This window comes from Sus scrofa, chromosome 15 (assembly GCF_054392235.1).
Source record: "Sus scrofa isolate SSC_HxYL_T2T_F1_AM1 chromosome 15, Sscrofa_HxYL_maternal_Yorkshire_Landrace_v2.0, whole genome shotgun sequence".
NCBI classification, from domain to species: Eukaryota; Metazoa; Chordata; class Mammalia; order Artiodactyla; family Suidae; genus Sus; species Sus scrofa.
Genome location: NC_139397.1, coordinates 16,871,923 through 16,892,493, shown reverse-complemented (window position 1 = coordinate 16,892,493; position 20,571 = coordinate 16,871,923). Strand labels below are relative to the sequence as shown.

General features: G+C 41.0%; 1 protein-coding gene across 7 annotated transcripts in view; it reads right to left on the bottom strand.

Moving 5' to 3' along the window:
- Positions 1-20,571, bottom strand: part of LOC106506169 (uncharacterized) — a 241,299-nt gene that overhangs the window by 70,535 nt on the left and 150,193 nt on the right. For 3 of the 7 annotated variants that reach the window (XR_014829046.1, XR_014829050.1, XM_084998664.1), the window contains one exon: positions 16,320-16,412. The exons of the other annotated variants lie outside the window; for them this stretch is intronic. Coding sequence is in view for 1 of the 3 variants with exons in the window: in XM_084998664.1 (XP_084854790.1) it covers positions 16,320-16,412 (93 nt within the window). In the remaining 2 variants the exon portion in view is untranslated. The remainder of the gene's footprint in view (positions 1-16,319; positions 16,413-20,571) is intronic. 7 annotated transcript variants of the gene reach the window in all.

Here is a 20,571-nt window from a genome sequence, read left to right as displayed (position 1 = left end):
GAACAGAGTCTCCCAAACAGGATAAACCCAAGGAGGAACACACCAAGACACACAGTAATAAAACTGACAGAAATTAAAGACTTAGGTATTAAAATCAACAAAGGAAAAGCATCAAGCAGCATGTAAGGGAACCCCTCATAAGACTGTCAACTTATTTTTCAACAGAAATACTGCAGGCCAAAAGGGAGTGGCATGATATATTTAAACGAATAAAAGGGAAAAACTTAGAACCAAGAATACTCTACCCAGCAAGGCTCTCATTCAGATTTGATGCAGAAATCAAAATTTTACAGAAAAGCAAAAGCTAAGAGAGTTCAGCACAACAAAACCGGCTCTACAAAACATGCTGAAGGAACTTCTCTAGGCACAAGGAAAAAGCCACAAGTAGAAATTAGAAAGTCACCGCTAAAGGCGAACATACAGTAAAGATAGGAAATATTCCACACACAAATGTAGTATCAAACACAAATGTAGTATCGAGCACAAATGTAGGATCAAAACCGGTAATCACAAGAGGAGGAGGGTACAAATGCAGGATATTTGAAATTCATTTAGAAGTAAGAAGTCAGCACTTTAAAACAATCTTGTATATATGCAGACTGCTATTTTAAAACTTCACAGGAACCACAAATGAAAAATCCATAAAAGAGGTACACATGAAAAAGGAATATACACATAACACTAAAGACAAGTCACAAAATCATGAGAGAACAAAAGCAGGGAGGGGAGAGCTACAAAAAAATTAACAAAATGGCAATAAGAACATATATATCTATAATTGCCTTAAATGCAAAAGGACTAAATGTTCCAACCAAAAGACAGAGCCAAAGATACAGGCTGACCGAATGGATATTCAAACAAGACTCATATATATGCTGCCTAAAAGAGATTCACTTCAGGTCTAGAGACATATAGAACTAAAATTTGGGGATGGAAAAAGGCATTTATGTAAGTGGAAATCAAAAGAAGGCTGGAGTAGCAATACTTATCATTTCAAAGTAGACTTTAAATTAAAAACTGTTACTAGACAAAGAAGGTCGCTACATAATGATCACGTGTATCAATCTGGGACCAATCCAAGAAGATTTAACAACTGTAAAAATACATGCATCCAGCAGGGGAACATCTCAATGTATAAGGCAAAGGCTAACAGCCATAAAAGGAGAAATTGACAGTAATACAGTAATAACTGGAGACTTTAACACCCCATTTACATCGATGGACAGATCATCTACACAGAAAATCAACAAGCACACACAGGTCTTAAACGACACCCTAGACCAGACAGACTTAATCGATACTTATGGAACGTTCCATCCCAAAGCAGCAGAATATATAGTCTTCTCTAGTGCACATGGAATATTCTCCAGGATAGATCATATCTTGGGACACAAATCAAGCCTCAATAAGTTTAAGGAAATTGAACTATCCAGCATCTTTTCCAACCATGATGCTACAAGATTAGAAATCAAGGTCAAGGAAAAAAAAGAAAACAGCAAAAAAATAAAAATAAAAAATTGTTGAAAAGATCAACAAAATTGAACTTTTTTAGCTAGTCTCATCAAGAAAAAAGACGGGGGGGGGACGAGGGCTCAAATCAATAAAATTAGAGACGAAAAAGAAGTTACAACAGATACCATAGAAATGCAAAGGATCATAAGAAACTATGGCAAGAAACTATATGCCAATAAAATGGACAGCCTAGAAGAAACGTACAAACTCTTAGAAAGGTACAATCTCCCAAGTCTGAACCAGGAAGAAATACAAAATATGCACAGACCAATCGCAAGTACTGAACTTGAAACTGATTTGACAAACAGGAATTCCCATTGAGGCTCAGCAGGGTAAGAACCTGACTAGGATCTATGAGGATGGTGGTTCTGTCCCTGACCTTGCTCAGGGGGTGAAAGATCTGGCATTGCTTTGAGCTGCAGTGTAGCCTGGGAACTTCCATTTGTCTGTTTGGAGGGGTGGCTCCAAAAAGACAAAAAAATAAATGCATTTTTTAAATAGAAGAACTTCCAACAAACAAAAATTTGGGATGAGATGGCTTAACAAGTACATTCTTTTGTCTTTTAATTCTTGGTCTTTTTATGCCCTCTCCCATAGCATATGGAAGTTCCCAGGGTAGGGATCAAATCAGAGCTACAGTTAGTTGTTGGCCTACACCACAGGAACACCAGATCTGAGCCATGCCTGTGACCGACACCACACAGCTCATGGAAATGCCACATCCTTAAACCATTGAGAAGGGTGCCAGGGAGGGAACCCACATCCTCAGGAATACTAGTTGGTTTCGGAACCCACTGAGCCACAACAGGAATTCTCAACAGGTAAATTTTACCAAATATTGAGAGAAGAGTTAACAGCTCTCCTTCCGAAACAACTCCAAAATATGGCGGAGGAAGGAATACACACAAGCTCATTCCATGAGGCGACCATCACCCTGACACAAAAACCACACAAAGATACCTCAACAAAAGAAAATCACCGGCGAATATAGACACAAAATTCCTCAAGATATTAGTAAACTGAATCTAACGATTAAAAGGATCACACATCACGATTAAGTGGGATTTATCCCACAGATACAAGCATTCTTTGATATCCACAAGACAATCAGTGAGAAATGCGACATTAACGAATTGAAGAATCAAAACTACATGATCATCTCAACAGATACAGAAAAGGCTTTTGAGAAAATTGAACACCCATTTTTGATACAAACTCTCCAGGAAGCGGGCATAGAGGAAACCAATTTCAACGTAGTAAAGGCCATAGGTGACTAATCCACAGCTAATATCATTTCCTCTAAGTTCAGGAACAAGACAAGGATGTCTATTCTCACCACTCTTATTCACCATGATTTTGGAAGTCTTAGCCATGGCAGTCAGAGAAGAAAAATCAAAGGAATCCAAACTGGAAAAAGAAGTAAAACTGTCACTGCAAACGACATGGTACTATGCATAGAAAATTCTCAAGATGCTACAAGAAAACTTTTAGAGCTCAATGCATTCAGCAAAGGTGAAGGATACAAAATGAAGACACAGAAATCTGTTGCATTTCTACACACTGACCATGAAAGGTCAGAAAGAGAAATTAAGGAAACAATCCCATTTACCATCATACCAAAAAGAGTAAAATACCTAGGAATAAACCTACCTAAAGAGGCAAAAGATCTGTGCTCTGAAACTCCTAAGACGCTGATGAAGGGAGACAAAAATGACACAAAGAGATGGAAAGATATACCATGTTTTTGCATTGGAAACATCAGTATTGTCAAAATGACTATACTGCTCAAGGCAATTACAGATTCAGTGCAATTCTTATCAAATTATTGATGATATTTTTTGCAAAACGAGAACAAAATTTTTTCAAATTTGCATGGAAATACAAAAGCCCTTATTAATCAAAGCAATCTAGAAACACAAAAACAGAACTGAAGGATCACATCAAGACGGCAGGTAAATAGGACATGGAGTTCACCCTCTCCCACAAATACATAAAAAAAGAAACTCTACCTGCGGAATGATTCTCACAGCACATCTCCTGAATGCTGACAGGAGAAGACCTCAGGCTTCCAAAAGGTCAAGAAAATCACCACATAGGTGGGTAGGACAAAAGGAAAAACAAAAAAGAAGAGAGAAAAAGGAATCAGGGCAGGACCAGCATCCCCTGGAGGGAACTGTGAAAGAGGAAAGATTTCTGCATACTGGGAGGTGCCCTGACTGGTGGGGAGATCAGCTAGCAGAGAAGGGGAGCTCCAGAACCCTGCAGAAAAGTGCAGCAGCTGGTCTCAGAAGAGCAAAGCAGAGAGAGGTCCACACAGAAGGTCAGTGCCACCACCTAGCACATCCCAGCCTGAGATGCTCAAGCACTGGGGCGGGCAGGTCCCGGATACTGAGGCTTGGGCTTTGGAGGCCAGACCTGGGGAGAACACTAGTGTTGGCTGCATGTAAACAGCCTGAGAGTGCTAGGGTTTGGTGCACCACAGTCAAGAGAATACAAGAGGAGGCCTGGGCCTGCCAGAGAAGCAAGCTATGGTTATTGGCAAGCACAAGAGGAGGGGAGCAGGACTGCCTAGAAACTTCTTGTTGCATGCAGGCTACCAGGCAGCACCTGCATGGGGTACAGGGGTTGGCACAAGCCACACAAGCCATCTCAGGGTCCAGAAGCGGGCTTGGCTCAGCACTGCCAAGAGTCTCACAACCAGTCACCACACACCGCCTCCCTGGGAAGGTGCACAGCCCAATGCCACCATCATTGCTACTGACAAGAGCCCTGTGACCAGCTGCCACTCATCACCCCCATCTTCCTGGGAGCACACATGCCGCATTGCTGCTGCTTCTGCTGGGGGCCCCACCACTAGGTGCCACTTGCCCATCTCACCTTTCTTGGAGTGAGCAGAGGCTGGGCGCCTGCATGTCCCCTATCAAGGGGATAGTGGTCTGCATAAACTGAGGAAAGGGACAGCAAGCATCCAAACCAAAAGCAGCCCTTACGCTGAAAACATGGTAAACACACAAGCTACCAGGGATGCTCCTACATATCAGTATGTCTCACTACAGACATATTGCAGTCTCAAAGACTAGAGCAGATAACTGTTTCCCCTAAACAGAGTATGAAAAATATAAGCAAAATGAAGAAGCAGAGGAAGTGTTTTCATTTTCAAACAGAAAAACAAACAGAAGCAGTCCCCTGAAGGAGGAAACAATGAAACAGACCTCTGCAGACTGACGGACATGGAGTTCAAAAGGAGGTAATGAAAATACTGAAGGAATGAAAAAAGGCTATCAAAGAAATGTAGATTACTGTAAAAAGGAACTAGAAAATATGAGGAAGGGCCAAGAAAAATTAGAAAATTTATTTGCCAAAACAAAAGCTGAGATGAAGGCATTGAAGACCAGCATGAATAATGCAGGACTTGGAAGATGGAATAATGGAAATAACCCACTCAGGACAGCAGATAGAAAGCAAAATGGAACAAAATGAAATATAAGAGCTCCATGGAACATGTCATATCTATGCACATTAGGGATTCCAGAAGAAAAAAGAGAAAATAAGATGGAAAAAATAGTTGAAAAAATTATGGTTGAAAGCTTTCCAAGTCTACAGGTGGAAACAGGTATCTATGTATGGAAAGCACAGAGGATCCAAAACAAGATGAACCCCAAAAGACCTACATAAAGAAATAGTATAATAAAAATGGCAGAAGTTAAAGAGAGCATTCTAAAGACAGCAGAGAAAAAGAAAGAGTTAATTACAAGAAACCCCCATAAGGCTATCAGTTGATTTCTGCATGGGGAGCTACAAGCCAGAAGGGAGCAGCAAGATATATTATTAAAAGTGCTAAAAGAGAAAACTCTGAAATTTAGATTCCTCTAACTCAGCAGGATTATCATTTAAAATAGGAAAAATAAAGAATTTCTCAGAAAAAATATTTGAAACAAATATTAAAACTAAAAACTAAAAAGAGTACAACAATACTAGAACTGCCCTAAAAGAAATATTGAAAGATCCCCTCTAAAGAGGAAAGAAGAAGATAGAAGGAGGAACAGTAACAGGATAAACATGAAGATGCAAAAAAAGGTCATCAAATCATAAAATGTGAGGGAGGAGAGTAGGAAAATATAGACTTTTCAAGAAATGTATTAAGGCTATATGACTACTAGGTTAAAGCAAACATATATAGGAAGAGGATAACATACTTAAACAACAGGGCAACCACAGATCAAAAACAAACAATAGATCACGAAAAGCAAAAATAAGAGGACACAAGCATAAAATAAGTCATCCAACCACAACAACAACAAAAAATGATAAAGGAGAAACAAACAGGCAACTGGAAAACAGGTTTAAAATGGTAATAAATACATACTTATCAAGAATTACCTTAGATGTCAATGGATAGAATGCTCAAATCAAAAGACACAGAGTGGCAGCCTGGATAAAAAACAAGAGCCTACAACATGCTGCTTACAAAAGACTCACATTAGGGCAAGGGACGCATGTAAATTGAAAGTGTGGGTATGGTAAAAGACATTTCATGTGAATGGAAAAGACAGGAATGTGGGAGTCGCAATACTCATGTCAGATAGAACAGACTTTTAAACAAAGGCCATAAAGAAAGACAAAGAAGGACACTAATGATAAGAGGATGAATTCAGGAAGAGGATATTGACACTCATCAATTTATATACCCCTAATAGAGGAGCACCCAAATATGTACGACAAATACTAACAGATGTAAAAGGAGAAATGGATGGAAATGCGGTAATAGTAGGAGAATGTAACACCCCACTGACATTAATGGACAAATCCCTAGAGATAAAATCAATAAGGCATTAGTGATCCTAAATGACACAATAGAAAGGTTAAACTTAATTAACATATTCTTAGGGCATTACCTCCCCCCAAAAGTAGAATATACATTCTTTTCACGTGCACATCAAACATTATCTAGGATTGACCACATACCGGGGCAAAAAATTAACCTCAACAAATGTAAGAGGGTAGAATTTATTTCAAGCATCTTTTTTGACCACAGTGGCATGAAACTATAAATCGACTACAGGAAGAAATATAAGAAAAAACTAGCTACGTGGGGACTAAACAACTTGCTACTGAAAAACCAATGGGTCAACAAGGAAATCAAAAAGGAAATTAAAGAATATCTTGAGGAGTTCCCATCATGGCTCAGTGGTTAATGAATCTGACTAGGAACCATGAGGTTGTGGGTTCAATCCCTGGCCTCACTCACTCAGTGGGTTAAGGATCCGGCGTTGCCATGAGCTGTGGTGTAGGTTGCAGACACAGTTCGGATCCAGCATTGCTGTGGCTCTGGCATAGGCTGGTGGCTACAGCTCTGATTAGAACCCGAGCCTGGGAAACCTCCATATGCCATGGGTGTGGCCCTAGAAAAGACCAAAAAAAAAAAAAAAAAGTATATCTTGAGACAGGGAGTTCCTAGTTGTGGTGAAGCAGAAACAAATCCAACTATTATTCATGAGGATGCAGGTTTGATCCCTGCCCTCATTCAGTGGGTTGGGGATCCAGTGCTGCCATGGATTCTGCATTCCTGTGGCTGTCGTGTAGGCCGGCAGCTGCAGCTCAGATTCAGTTTAACCCCTAGCCTGGGAACTTCCACATGCCCTAAAAAACAAACAAGAACTTTGAGGCAAATGCCAATGAAAACATAACCACACAAAATGTATGGGATACCACAAAAACCATTCTTAGAGGAAATTTCAGAGTGATACAGGCCTTCCTCAAAAAACAAACAAACAAAAAATCTCAAATCAACAACCTAATCTATAACCTAAAAGAATTAGAAGAACAAAAGCTAAAGTCAGCAAAAGGAAGGAAATCATAAACAGAGAAAATAAAAGAGAGATTAAAAAATAGAAAAAAATATCAATAAAACCAAGAGCTCATCCTTTGAAAGGGTAAACAAAATTGACAAACCTCTGGCCACACTCACCAAGACGAGAACACAAGTAAACAAAATAAGAAATGAGGAAGGAGAAATCTCAACTTATACCACAGAAATACCAAAAAAAAAAAAAAATTCAGGAGTTCCCGTCGTGGCGCAGTGGTTAACGAATCCAACTAGGAACCATGAGGTTGCGGGTTCGGTCCCTGCCCTTGCTCAGTGGGTTAACGATCCGGCGTTGCCGTGAGCTGTGGTGTAGGTTGCAGACGCGGCTCGGATCCCGCGTTGCTGTGGCTCTGGCGTAGGCCGGTGGCTACAGCTCCGATTCAACCCCTAGCCTGGGAACCTCCATATGCCGCGGGAGCGGCCCAAGAAATAGCAACAACAACAAAAGACAAAAAAGACCAAAAAAAAAAAAAATTCAGAGAACACTATGAGCAATTATATTCCAACAAATTTGAAAACCCAGAAGAAACAGACAACTTTCTAGAAATCTATAGCCCACCTAAAAATAAATCAAGAAAACAATAGATGCTCTGAATAGACGGAGCACTAGAAATGAAATGGAGTATGTAATGAAAACAACCAAAAGTCCAGGACCAGATGGCTTTGCAGGCTAATTCTACCAAACATACAAAGAAGAACTTGTAACACATCCTTCTTAAAATCTTTCAAAAGACTGAAGAAGGAACACCCACAAAGACCTTCTGTGAAGCCACCACTACTCTAACACCACAACCAGACAAAGATACTACCCAAAAAGAAAATGATAGGTCAATATACTTGATGAATATAAATGCAAACATTCTCAACAAAATTTTCGCCAACTGAATCCAACAACACAAAAAATGATCATACACCACGACGAAATGGGATTCATCCCAAGTTCACAAGGATGAGTCAACATACACAAAGTCAATGTAATATACCACATTAACAAAAGAAAAGACAAAACCCACATCATCATCTAAATAGATGTAGAAAAAAAATTTTTTTTGTCTTTTTGCCTTTTCTAGGGCTGCTTCCACAGCATATGGAGGTTCCCGGGCCAGGGGTCTAATTAGAGCTGTAGCTGCCGGCCTATGCCAGAGCGACAGCAACTTGGGATCCGAACCACGTCTGTGAGCTACACCACAGCTCACGGCAACACTGGATCCTTAACCCACTGAGCAAGGCCAGGGATCGAACCTGCAACCTTATGGTTCTTAGTCGGATTCATTAATCACTGAGCCATGACGGGAACTCTGATGCAGAAAAAATTTTGACAAAATTCAATACCCATTCATGATTAAAAAAAAATCTCTTACCCAAGTGGGTATAGAGGGAACACATCTCAACATAGTAAAAGCCATTTGTGACAAACCCACAGTCAATATAATATTCAAAGGAGAAAGGCTAAAAGCTTTCCTGCTAAAATCTGGAACAGGCAAGGAAGCCCACCTCTCACCACTTCTATTCAGCATTGCTTTGGCTAGGACTCCCAATGCTATCAGACAAAAAAATAAATAAATAAATGGTATCCAAATTGGAAGAGAAGAGGTACAATTATCACTGTATGCAGATGACATGATACTCCATATGGAAAATCCTAAGGTCTCCACTCAAAAACAACTATGATAAATTCAGCAAGGTAGGAGGATACAAACTTTATAGAAATCTGTTGCATTTCTTCACACTACCAGGGAACGAGCAAAAAGAGCAACTATAAAAATGATCTCTTTACAAATCACATCAAAAAATGAAATTCTTAGGAAAAAATTTGACCAAGGAGGTGAAAGACTTATGCTGAGAATTAGAAAACATTGATAAAGGAAATTGAAAATGATTCAAAGAAATGGAAAGATACCCCATGCTTTTTGGACTGAAGAATTAATCTTATTAACATGCCCAAACCACCTAAAGCAATCTACAGATTTAAGGCAATCCTTATCACATTACCCATGACCATTTTCACAAAACTAGAACAAAGAATCCTCAAATTTATATGGAATTATAAAAGACACAGAATTGCCAAAGCAATTCTGAGGGAAAAGAACAAAGCTAGAGGCATAGCTCCCCCAGACTTTAGACAATAATACAAAGCAACAGTAATCCAAACAGCATGCCATAAAGCACACATATTCATCAATGTAACAAGAGCCAAGAAATAAATCCACACATACCTGATCAGTTCATCTTCAACAATGCAGAAAAGAATAAACAATGGCCAAAAGACAGTCTCTTCAGCAAGTGATGTTGGGAAAGCTGAATAGCCACACCTAAATCCATGAAGTTAGCACACTCCGCACATCACACACACACACACACACAAACCCACAATGACTTGAAGACTTAAATATAAGGCATTACACCATAAATCCCCTAGAAGAGAACAGAAGCAAAACATTTTATCACACCAGTCATAGCAAAGCAAAATGAAAAGGAAGCACCACCTCACAACAGCCAGAAGGGACATCATCAAAAAGTCTTCAAACCATAAATGCTAAAGTGGGTGTGGAGGAAAGAGAAATCTTCTACAGTGTTGGTAGGAATGTAAGTGGGCTCAACAACTATAGAGAAAACTATGGAGGTTCCGCAGAAACTAAAAACAGAATTATCATATGATAGAGGAAGCCCATGCCTGAGAAGCTATCTGGACAAAACAAGAGTTGGAAAAGATGCACCCTATGTCCATAGCAGCACTGTTCACAATAGCCAAGACATGGAAACAACCTACATGTCCATCCACAGATGAATGGATAAAGAAGATATGGTACATATATAGAAGAGAATATGAACCAGCCTTAAAAAAGAAGAAAATAATGCCATTCTGAGCAACATGGATGCAACTAGAGATTATCACACTCAGTGAAGTAAGTCAGAAAGAGAAAAACAAGTCCCCTGTGATATCACTTACTTGTGAAATCTAAAATATGGTACAATGAACATAGGGGTGCGTGTATCTTTTTCAATGAAGGTTTTGTCTGGATATATGCCCAGAAGTGGGATTTCTGGGTCATACGGTAGTTCTATAGTTTTCTGAGGTACCTCCATACTATTTTCCATAGTGGTTGTACCCATTTACTTTCCCACCAACCGTGCAGGAGGGTTCCCTTTTCTCTACACCATCTCCAGCATTTGTTATTTGTTGGCTTGTTAATGATGGCCATTCCGACTGCTGTGAAGTGTAACTCATGGTGGTTTCGATTTGCATTGCTTTAATAATCAGTGATGTCGAGCAATTTTTCATGTACCTGTAGGCCACTGGTATGTCTTCTTCAGAGAAATGTCTATTCAGGTCTTTTGCCCATTTTTCAACTGTGTTGTTGGTTTGTTTGTTTGCTGTTGAGCTTTATAAGTTGTTTGTATACTTTAGAGATTAAGCCCTTGTGGACTGCATCATTTGAAACTATGTTCTCCCATTCCAGAGATTGTCTTTTTGGTTTTCTCGTGGTTTCCTTTGCTGTGCAAAAGCTTGTCAGTTTGAGTAGGTCCCATTGGTTCATTCTTGTTTTTACTTCTATTGCTTTGGGAGACTGACCTCAGAAAACATTTGTAAGGTTGATGTCAGAGAATGTTTTGCCTATGTTCTCTTCTTGGAGTTTTATGGCGTCTTGGCTTTTGTTTAACTCTCCCAGGCATTTTGAGTTTATTTTTGTGCATGGCGTGGGGGTGTGTTGTAGCTTCACTGATTTACATGCAGCTGTCCAGTTTTCCCAGCACCACTTGTTGAAGACACTATCTTTTCCCCATTTTATGTTCTTGCCTCCTTTGTCAAAGATTAATTAACCAAGGGGTCTGGGTTTATTTTGGGGTTCTCTGTTCCATTCCATTGGTCCGTATGTCTGTTTTTGTACCAATTTCACACTGTCTTGGTTACTGTAGCTGTGTAACATTGTCTGAGGTCTGGGAGAGTTATGCCTCCTGCTTGGTATTTGTTCCTAAGGACTGCTTTGGCAACACCCCTATGTTCACTGCAGCGCTCTTCATAATAGCCAATACAACCTAAAAGTCCATCGACAGATGTATGGATTAAGAAGATGTGCTACCTATACACAATGGTATACTGTTCAGCCATAAAAAAGATCCAAATAATGCCATTTGCAGCAACAAGGGTGGAACTAGAGTCTCTCATACTAAGGGAAGTAAGTCAGAAAGAAAGAGACAAATATCATATGATATAACTCTACGGAGGACAGTAGCATTTTACTAATAAAATAGCAAGGCTACACTGGAATATCTTACAGCAGCTGGAACTGAAGAATGGCAGAATGTGACACACCAAACTAGGACCCTAGGAGTTTAGGGCCTGCCACCCCCAAAGCATGCCAATCTCGTATGCTGAGTATGTTGAGCTGTTGGCACTGGCAAAACAGCAAAGGCAGGGAGAGGCTTTCTCCAAACTCCCCTACCTGCCTAAAGGCAGAGTTTCCAAAGACAACTCACTTGTTATAGCCCCCCACCCCCCACCGGGAGTGTCATCAACCAGGGAAGATTGGCTCTTAGTACAGGAGAGACCAGAAATTGAAACAAACTTTGTGACAAAATCTCATACCTCCCATCTATTCCTCAAGATTGGCTCTTACTACAGGAGAGACCAGAAATTGAAACAAATTTTGTGACAAACTCTCATACCTCCCATCTACTCTTCAAAGGCCCATTCCCCCTCCTAAAAACAATTTACTCCCCCCTAAGAGGCCTATATCCTCCTCTCCTTTCCTTATTAAGATGCGCTTTTAATTCTGAAATCTCAGCCACCTGAGGGAGTTACTACTTTTTTCCCTGGTACCACCCATATATATCCAAGGTACACATGTTAATACAATTGTTTTCTCCTATTAGCCTTTTACCACAGGAATCTCAGCCATGAGCTCAGAAGGGTAGAGGGAAAATTCTTCCTCCACTACAGAATAAATGGGGATCACTAGAGGCAACAGCATGGATTAAATCTCAGTGTTGAACAAAAGCAGCCAGATACTTCCATCCTATGACTATGTATAATTTTATGTAATAAAAATTACATCCTATGACTATATAGGATTGGTATAATGTAAATGTTTTTATGTTTTATAATACACTTTAAATACATAAACGGAATACAACTCAAACCAAGCCAAAAAAAAATAAATAAATAACACTTTAGAATTCAGAATAAGGTACCTTTTTATTTTTGGAGGGGGAGAATCACATTTTACTTACTATCTCTCCCCTGCCACCCTCCCCCAACACTGAGCAGATAACTGACCAATCCAGGATGACAGTTGCTGGTGGGGTTCCAGGTGGAATGTTGGGGTTCGTTGTGCCTGGTGGATCCATGGTAACTGAGCAGAGCCCCTTGCTGGATCCGTGCCATGGAGGGGCTGCCGTCCTCTGTGGAGCTTGGCTTCGGGCTGATCCTTGGGAAGCTGAGGGAGGGGCTGGTGTTGCTGCTGCCCAGCGGCTTTGGTTCCTGGTTCACCATCCAGAACCTCCAGTGGGAGACAGTGGCGTACAGGTCTGTTATCATCCCCTTCGTGGTAGGTCTCTTCTTTACATTGCGACTGCTTCAGTCTGTTCGAAGTCGACTTTACCTGCGACGTGAACAGCGGCTGGCAAAAGCACTGGCTGCACAGATTGAGGAGAAATGCCAACTCATTGACAAGATTCATGCTGCTCAAAAGGAGCATGCAGAGGTGGAGGCATCCTTAGAGAATGCCAGGCTAGAGACAGAGTCATTCAATGTACCTGGCCTCACTAACACCCACAGAGAGATGCTGAGGATCAACCTGATTTTGATGGAGGAACTCGATTCTCTGGCCCAAGACCTGGAGAACGAGAGAGTCAAGCAGACCAAACAAGAACAGGAGATGGTGGAGATGTTCAAGGAGCTCCAGGCCCTGGAAGAGGTCCTGAGAACCACCACACTACAAGGGGCCTTTCCCAACCAGGAGCACCAAGCACCACGCCCTGATGGCCCCTTCCCCAGCAGTGGGCCTGGGTATTAGAGCCGACCTCTCCATCCCTGCCACTCAGGCCTCCCAAGCTGCCAGGTCGCATCCATCCCCTCTGAGGGATCCTCAACTGAACTACGCCGAGGCCGGTGGTTGCAGGGAGGCTCTTCAAACTTTACCTGCTGAGCACTGAAGTGAGTTCCTTCCCAGTTACCTTCTACCATCTAAATGTATTTCAGCTCCAAGAACACACCAAGAAATGTGGGACTTTTTCTATATTCACAGAATGCTTGGGTTCTTTCACATCTGTGGCGAAGGAAATATTGTACTGAAGAGACTAATCTTCAAACTCAGTTTGAAGCTTCCTTAAGCCACATTTCTCAAAACAGTTTTGCTAACTCTTACGCAACAATCTGGCAAGTATATACTATTTTCTGTATAACTATTGCATTATAACTTTGAAAGTATATGCAGTTCATCAATACAGACTTTTAGTTGGAAATAGTAATATTATTTTCCTAGAATTAAATTCCCAATAGTTGTAAATTGATGAAAGCAACATTTTGCCCATGTTTGTACCATTAAAAAAAAAACCTCTTTTGAAATAAATAGTATGCTTAGAAATAAGCTTTATCATTTAAGATTTACATTCTAATATGACAATGGTTACATTTGAAAAATTAAACTTGATAAATTCCATGCACTTTGTTTCCTTTCCTTACTGAAGTCTGAGCCCAACAGTCACTACCTTTATTTAGAGATGGGGTCCTCTCATCAGGCGTTAAGCACAGGCTGGTTTTTTTCACAGTGGAAGGGAGGCAGCACACAACACTTTTACAATTGGAGGGAATCACACAAGCAACTGACAGAGGCAGCCATCGTGATAAGGTGAAGGAGAAGTGCCTGTGGTGACTCAGTGGGGTAAGAACCTGACATCGTGTCTGAGAGGATGCAGGTTTGATCCCAGGCCTGGCTCCGTGGGTGAAGGATCCAGTGTTGCCACAAGTAGGGGTATAGGTCCCAGACATGGGTGGGATCCCAAGTTGCTGTGTCTGCGGTGTAGGCTGGTGGATACCGTTCTGATTTAACACCTCATCTGAGAACTTTCCCAGGCCAAGGTTGTGGCCCTGGCCACTGCGCCCCAGGTGCTCTCTCAAGCCTGATAGCCACGCCTCCCCAGTTCGTGGGGTGGGGGGCGGGGGTCTCCCAGTCCACTTTCCGTGGTCACCCCCCCTGGCGTTCAGGAAGTGAGTATCTGACTTCTATTCATCGCCAGTTTCTCCAGAAGAACTGGTGCCACCCCCTTCACTTTTCCTCCTCCTCCTTTTCTTTTCCTTCCAAGGGGTGGAGAGCCCTCCCCTTCTCAAGAACTCTTCCTCTGCCTGGTGGTGGTGGTCCTGGCTGCCACTGGCCGCTCCTCTTCCCTGGCAGCTGTAATGCCCGCGATGCCTCCATAGAGCCACCTGCTGGGTTTCCGGCCAGCCTGGCCATGCGTGTCCCCTGATTGCACCCCAATCAGGGGTCGTCCAAGAACAGATTGTGTTGGCCAAATGCTGGCCCATCTTTCCAGAATTACTGTCGTTGCCCCTTGGACACCCTTTCTCCAAAGCAGACACGCTGTTGCCCCAAAGGTTGGAGACTGCTACCCTCCTCAGAACTCTTCCTCTGCCTGCTGGGGGTGGTCATGGCCAACGGGGGCCACTCCTCCTCTGGGCTTCCGCACTGCCATAAAACCCAGGCTACCTGGAGAGACCCCACCTGCAGGGCTTCTGAGCATGCCTAGTTGCCCCACTGGTGCAGCCACAACTCCCATGTGCCTGCTCCATGGAAGCCCCACCCCACACTCCCTGTGGGCTCCCCAAAGTGGAGAGACTCACACAGCCAGCTTGGCCACGTGTCCCCTGATTGAGCCCTAGGTCGTTCAAGAACAAATTTTGTTGGCCAGTTAGTTTCATCGTGTTCTCTCCTAAGTTGGTTTCCATGAACTGCTTGTAAAGGACTGGAAGGAAGTAGAACCTTGGGCACAACTTACTGATGAAAGGCCATCAGCTCAGTTACGACCTAGCACTCCGCGGAAAACCTATCCCTAGAGAGCAGCCTGACACCTTTATTTTTTGACATTTAGTGAAGAGTTTGTTCATACAGAGCAATATACTAATTAACAGAGGGCTTCCTGGCTTTTCCTTGTCTCCAAGTTTACACCTTGGGAGTAAATGAGACAAACGTGTGGAAAAGGCACAAGTGTGTGTGCTTGCACACACACAAACAAGCACAGTTGTTGCTGTTTTAATCAGAGAAAAAGGATCTTGCAAGATAGGCTAGCTTTTTAAATATCATGTATAACTCAAGAGAAAGGAGAGGACACTAAAATGGGAGAAAGGAAAAGAAAAAGGAAAAGGGGGAAATGCTGGGAAGAAGGGGGAGGGAGAGAAAAATAAATTTCTTTCCGTACTTTAAGCTAACTACATACAAACAAGTGGACAAAATCTCTAAGTGGCAAAGATACTAAGGCTGCTTCACAGCAGGCTAAAGGCATTGTAAAGAGTATGTAAGGAAAGCTTATAGGAGAACCCCACAAGGAAGTGAACTGGGAGATTTAACCAAGAGCTTAACCCCTGCCTTGCCTGAAAAAGCATTTCCATGCCTTTTCAGTTCTGCTCAGCCTCAGTCCATCCTCCTCATAATTATGTAGCAACTACGTGCCCTATGTTCAAGCCAGCAGCCCTGCTAATGGTGCTCCAAGCATTGCTTATCAGTTTCGCTTCTATAACCTTGCTTGCTCCATTTCTTCCGCAGGAACATTGTCTGCTCCAGGAATGAGGAGGTTCAGGATTGCTTGCATGGGAGAAACAAGACCCGATATTGTATAAAAGGTGCTGAGAACAAAGACCCGGTGCTCAGACTCTGGAGCTGACTCCTCTGAGCTGGCACTGGTGCCAAATAAACCTTGTTTTTCTGCATCTCCAAGTGCCATTTACCTCCTTCCACGGCCACGGTTTCTGCAGGTTCTCTGGGAGCCTCTTGGTTCTCATCTCCAACAGGCATCAAAGTGTGTAGTACTCCCAAGAAGCCTGTGGGACCCCAAAACAATGCTTGATTATCCAGACTTCATGGAGTCTTGTAGCTTCCACACCAACTTCTTTAAGCTTCCCATACTAGGCTCCGCTCCCAACATCCACTCAGCTCACATTCTTCAGACCCTGGAGAAAGCAGCTGGCCCTTAACTGTTCACAAGACGGCTGACTCCCCCAGAATAAGGTTACTTTTAGAGAGAGTGATAACTACAAAGGGGCCCACTGGGCAGCGGATGTCTCTGGGGGCTGGTAAGGTTCTAGTTCTTCATGTAGGTGGTGGATATAGAGCTGTGTTCCACATGTGAAAATTCATGGAATCATACTCTAATGTGCATACTTTCCATAGGATGCTACACTTCAGAAATTTAACAAAAATGTGAAAACACAAACCACAATGAGATACCACCTCACATCTGTTAGAGTGGCTGTTATAAAAGTAAAAAGGAGATAAATAACTACTGTTGGTGAAGGTTTGGAACAAAAAGAGAACATTCATGCACAGTTGGTTAGACCAGAAATTGGTACAGCCACATGGAAAACAGGATGGCGATTCCTCCAAAAGTTAAAAATAGAACCATGATATGATTCAGCAGTTCCCCTCTGGGTATATATTCATGTCCAAAGGAAATTTATCATTATCTCAAAGATATACTTACACCCCCATTTTAAATGCAGCATTATTAGCACAAGCCAAGACATGAAAATAACCTATGTGTTCACTGATTGATGAGTGGATAAATATATGATTATACAGACACATACATGTTTGTGTGTATGTATGCATGCATAGTGGAATATTATTTAGCCATCAAAACGTCCATCAACAGATGAATGGATTAAGAAGAGGTGGTGTATATACACAATGGAATACTACTTGGTCATAAAAAAGATCAAAACAATGCCATTTGCAGCAACATGGTTGGAACTGAGTGAAGTAAGTCAGAAAGAGTAAGACAAATACCATATGAGATCACTTATGTCTTGAATCTAATATAAGGCACAAAGGAACCTTTCCACAGAAAAGAAAATCAGGGACTTGAAAAATAGACTTGTGTTTGCCAAGGGGGAAGGGGAGGGAGGGGGAGGGACTGGGAGCTTGGGGTTAATAGGTGCAGACTGTTGCCTTCGGGATGGATTAGCAATGGGATCCTGCTGGGTAGCACTGGGAACTCTGTCTAGGTACTTACGATGGAACACGTAATGTGAGAAAAAAGAATGTATATATGTATGTGTACCTGGGTCACCATGCTGTCCAGCAGAAAAAAATACATATAAATGAATAAAAATTAAAAAAAAAAAACCCAAACTAGTATCTTAGGAAAAAAAATGAAAAATCCTGAAAGTACTGGAGCCCGTATATTAGGTAGGTAGCTTCTGAAAGGCACTAGACACTAACGGAAAAGGTGATTTTCTCATTTTAAAAATTCCATTTTGAGCAGAAGCCTCAGTCTGCACTGACTAGGAAACTTGTATATAACGCATAGTCTTTCTGAGTTAAAGAACAGAAAAACAGAGTTAGTACAAACACAGTCAAGGCAAAAGGAGGAATGAATTTGGGGAAGGAGAAAGCCAAAGAAAGTTAGATTCAGATTCTATTTACAAACTCTATCGAATTCACTAACACTGAACCATTTCAGTGTGGAACAGATTCCAGTATGCCAGACAAAGCTGGAACTATGAAACAATATCTGTATTACCACCCATGAGAAAGAGGTTGTAGTTTGAGTCAAACTAAGTTAATTTTCTGCTAAAAGAAAAGAGGCAAAAAGACAAAATCAACCCTCTTAAGGAGAATAGAACAATATTCAGACTTCTTCACTGCATGATTTTATAACATCCAAGATAGAGTCCAAAATTCATTGATACACCACTGTCCAAGAAAATTAGAGCAGGCCTTGAAATGGTACCAGAAAGTAGTTCTTAGGGCCATGCCTGCAGCATATGGAAATTCCCAGGCTAAGGGTTGAATCAGAGCTATAGCTTCTGGTCTACAGAACAGTTCATGGCAACGTGAGATCCTTGACCCACCAAGACAGGACATGATTGAACCTGCATCCTCTTGGATGCTAGTCAGGTTCACTGCCGCTGAGCCACAAATGGAAACTCCTAGATTTTGTTCTCGGTGAAGATGTGCTGATCCTTAGAGTTGTGGGAACTCAGCTCAGGAAACAGTAGGGTTGAGATAATCATTTAAGCAACACATTGCCATACAACCATTATTACACGTTTGCCATATAAAAGGACAAAGCCTATATATCACTCCTTTAAATATGAGGCTTTAACTTCAAATCTTCTGGTTATCAATCATGCAGCTTTGGTCACATTACATGGTTTATCTGAGTTTGATGTCACCTGAATACGGGAACAATATCTCTCTCACATACATTTATTAACACATATTTTTAACACAGTGCCCGTACATATTTCATTTGAATAATAACTTCAGAGAAAAAATTGTATGCAATTATGATAACACCCTTTAAAATTCATTGTGACTTTTGGAACCCTTCTAATTTTACTGGAATAAAGCTGATGTTGAAGTATTTAAAAAAAGAAAATATATGATTATACACACCTACACTTGTGTGTGTATGTATGTGTAATGGAATATTATTCAGCCTTCAATAGGAATTAAATCTTCTCATTTGCAACATGTATATGCCTTGAGGGCATTATGCTGAGTGAAATTAGTCAGAGAAAGTAATACTATATGATCTCACTGATATGTGGAAACTAAAAAACAAACACAAACCACCAAGCTCATAAGAAAACTTATCAGTGGTTACCAGAGGTGGGGGTGGGTGGATGAAATAAGTAAAAGAGATCAAAGGGCAAAAACTTCCAGTTATCAACTAATTAAGCCATGAGTATGTCATGTACAGCATACTTCCTGCAGTTAATACTGTTTTATAGTGTATTTGAAACTTGCGAAGAGAGTAAATCTTAGAAGTTCTCTTAAGAGTAAGGAAACTCAAGTCTAGGAAGAACAGAGTCTCCCAAACAGGATAAACCCAAGGAGGAACACACCAAGACACACAGTAATAAAACTGACAGAAATTAAAGACTTAGGTAGTAAAATCAACAAAGGAAAAGCAACAAGCAGCATGTAAGAGAACCCCTCATAAGACTGTCAACTTATTTTCAACAGAAACACTGCAGGCCAGAAGGGAGTGGCATGATATATTTAAACGGATAAAAGGGGAAAACTTAGAACCAAGAATACTCTACCCAGCAAGGCTCTCATTCAGATTTGATGCAGAAATCAAAATTTTACAGAAAAGCAAAAGCTAAGAGAGTTCAGCACAACAAAACCGGCTCTACAAAACATGCTGAAGGAACTTCTCTAGGCACAAGGAAAAAGCCACAAGTAGAAATAAGAAAGTCACCGCTAAAGGCAAACATACACTAAAGATAGGAAATATTCCACACACAAATGTAGCATCAAGCACAAATGTAGGATCAAAACCGGTAATCACAAGAGGAGGAGGGTACAAATGCAGGATATTTGAAATTCATTTAGAAGTAAGAAGTCAGCACTTTAAAACAATCTTGTATATATGCAGACTGCTATTTTAAAACTTCATAGGAACCATAAATGAAAAATCCATAAAAGATGTACACATGAAAAAGGAATATACACATAACACTAAAGACAAGTCACAAAATCATGAGAGAACAAAAGCGGGGGGGAGGAAACTACAAAAAAAATTAACAAAATGGCAATAAGAACATATATATCTATAATTGCCTTAAATGTAAAAGGACTAAATGTTCCAACCAAAAGACACAGCCAAAGATACAGGCTGACCGAATGGATATTCAAATAAGACTCATATATATGCTGCCTAAAAGAGACTCACTTCAGGTCTAGAGACACACAGAACTAAAATTTGCAGATGGAAAAAGGCATTTATGTAAGTGGAAATCAAAAGAAAGCTGGAGTAGCAATATTTATAATATCTAAGTAGAGTTTAAATTAAAAACTGTTACGAGACAAAGAAGGTCGCTACATAATGATCACGTGTATCAATCTGGGACCAATCCAAGAAGATTTAACAACTGTAAAAATACATGCATCCAGCAGGGGAACATCTCAATGTATAAGGCAAATGCTAACAGCCATAAAAGGAGAAATTGACAGTAATACAGTAATAAC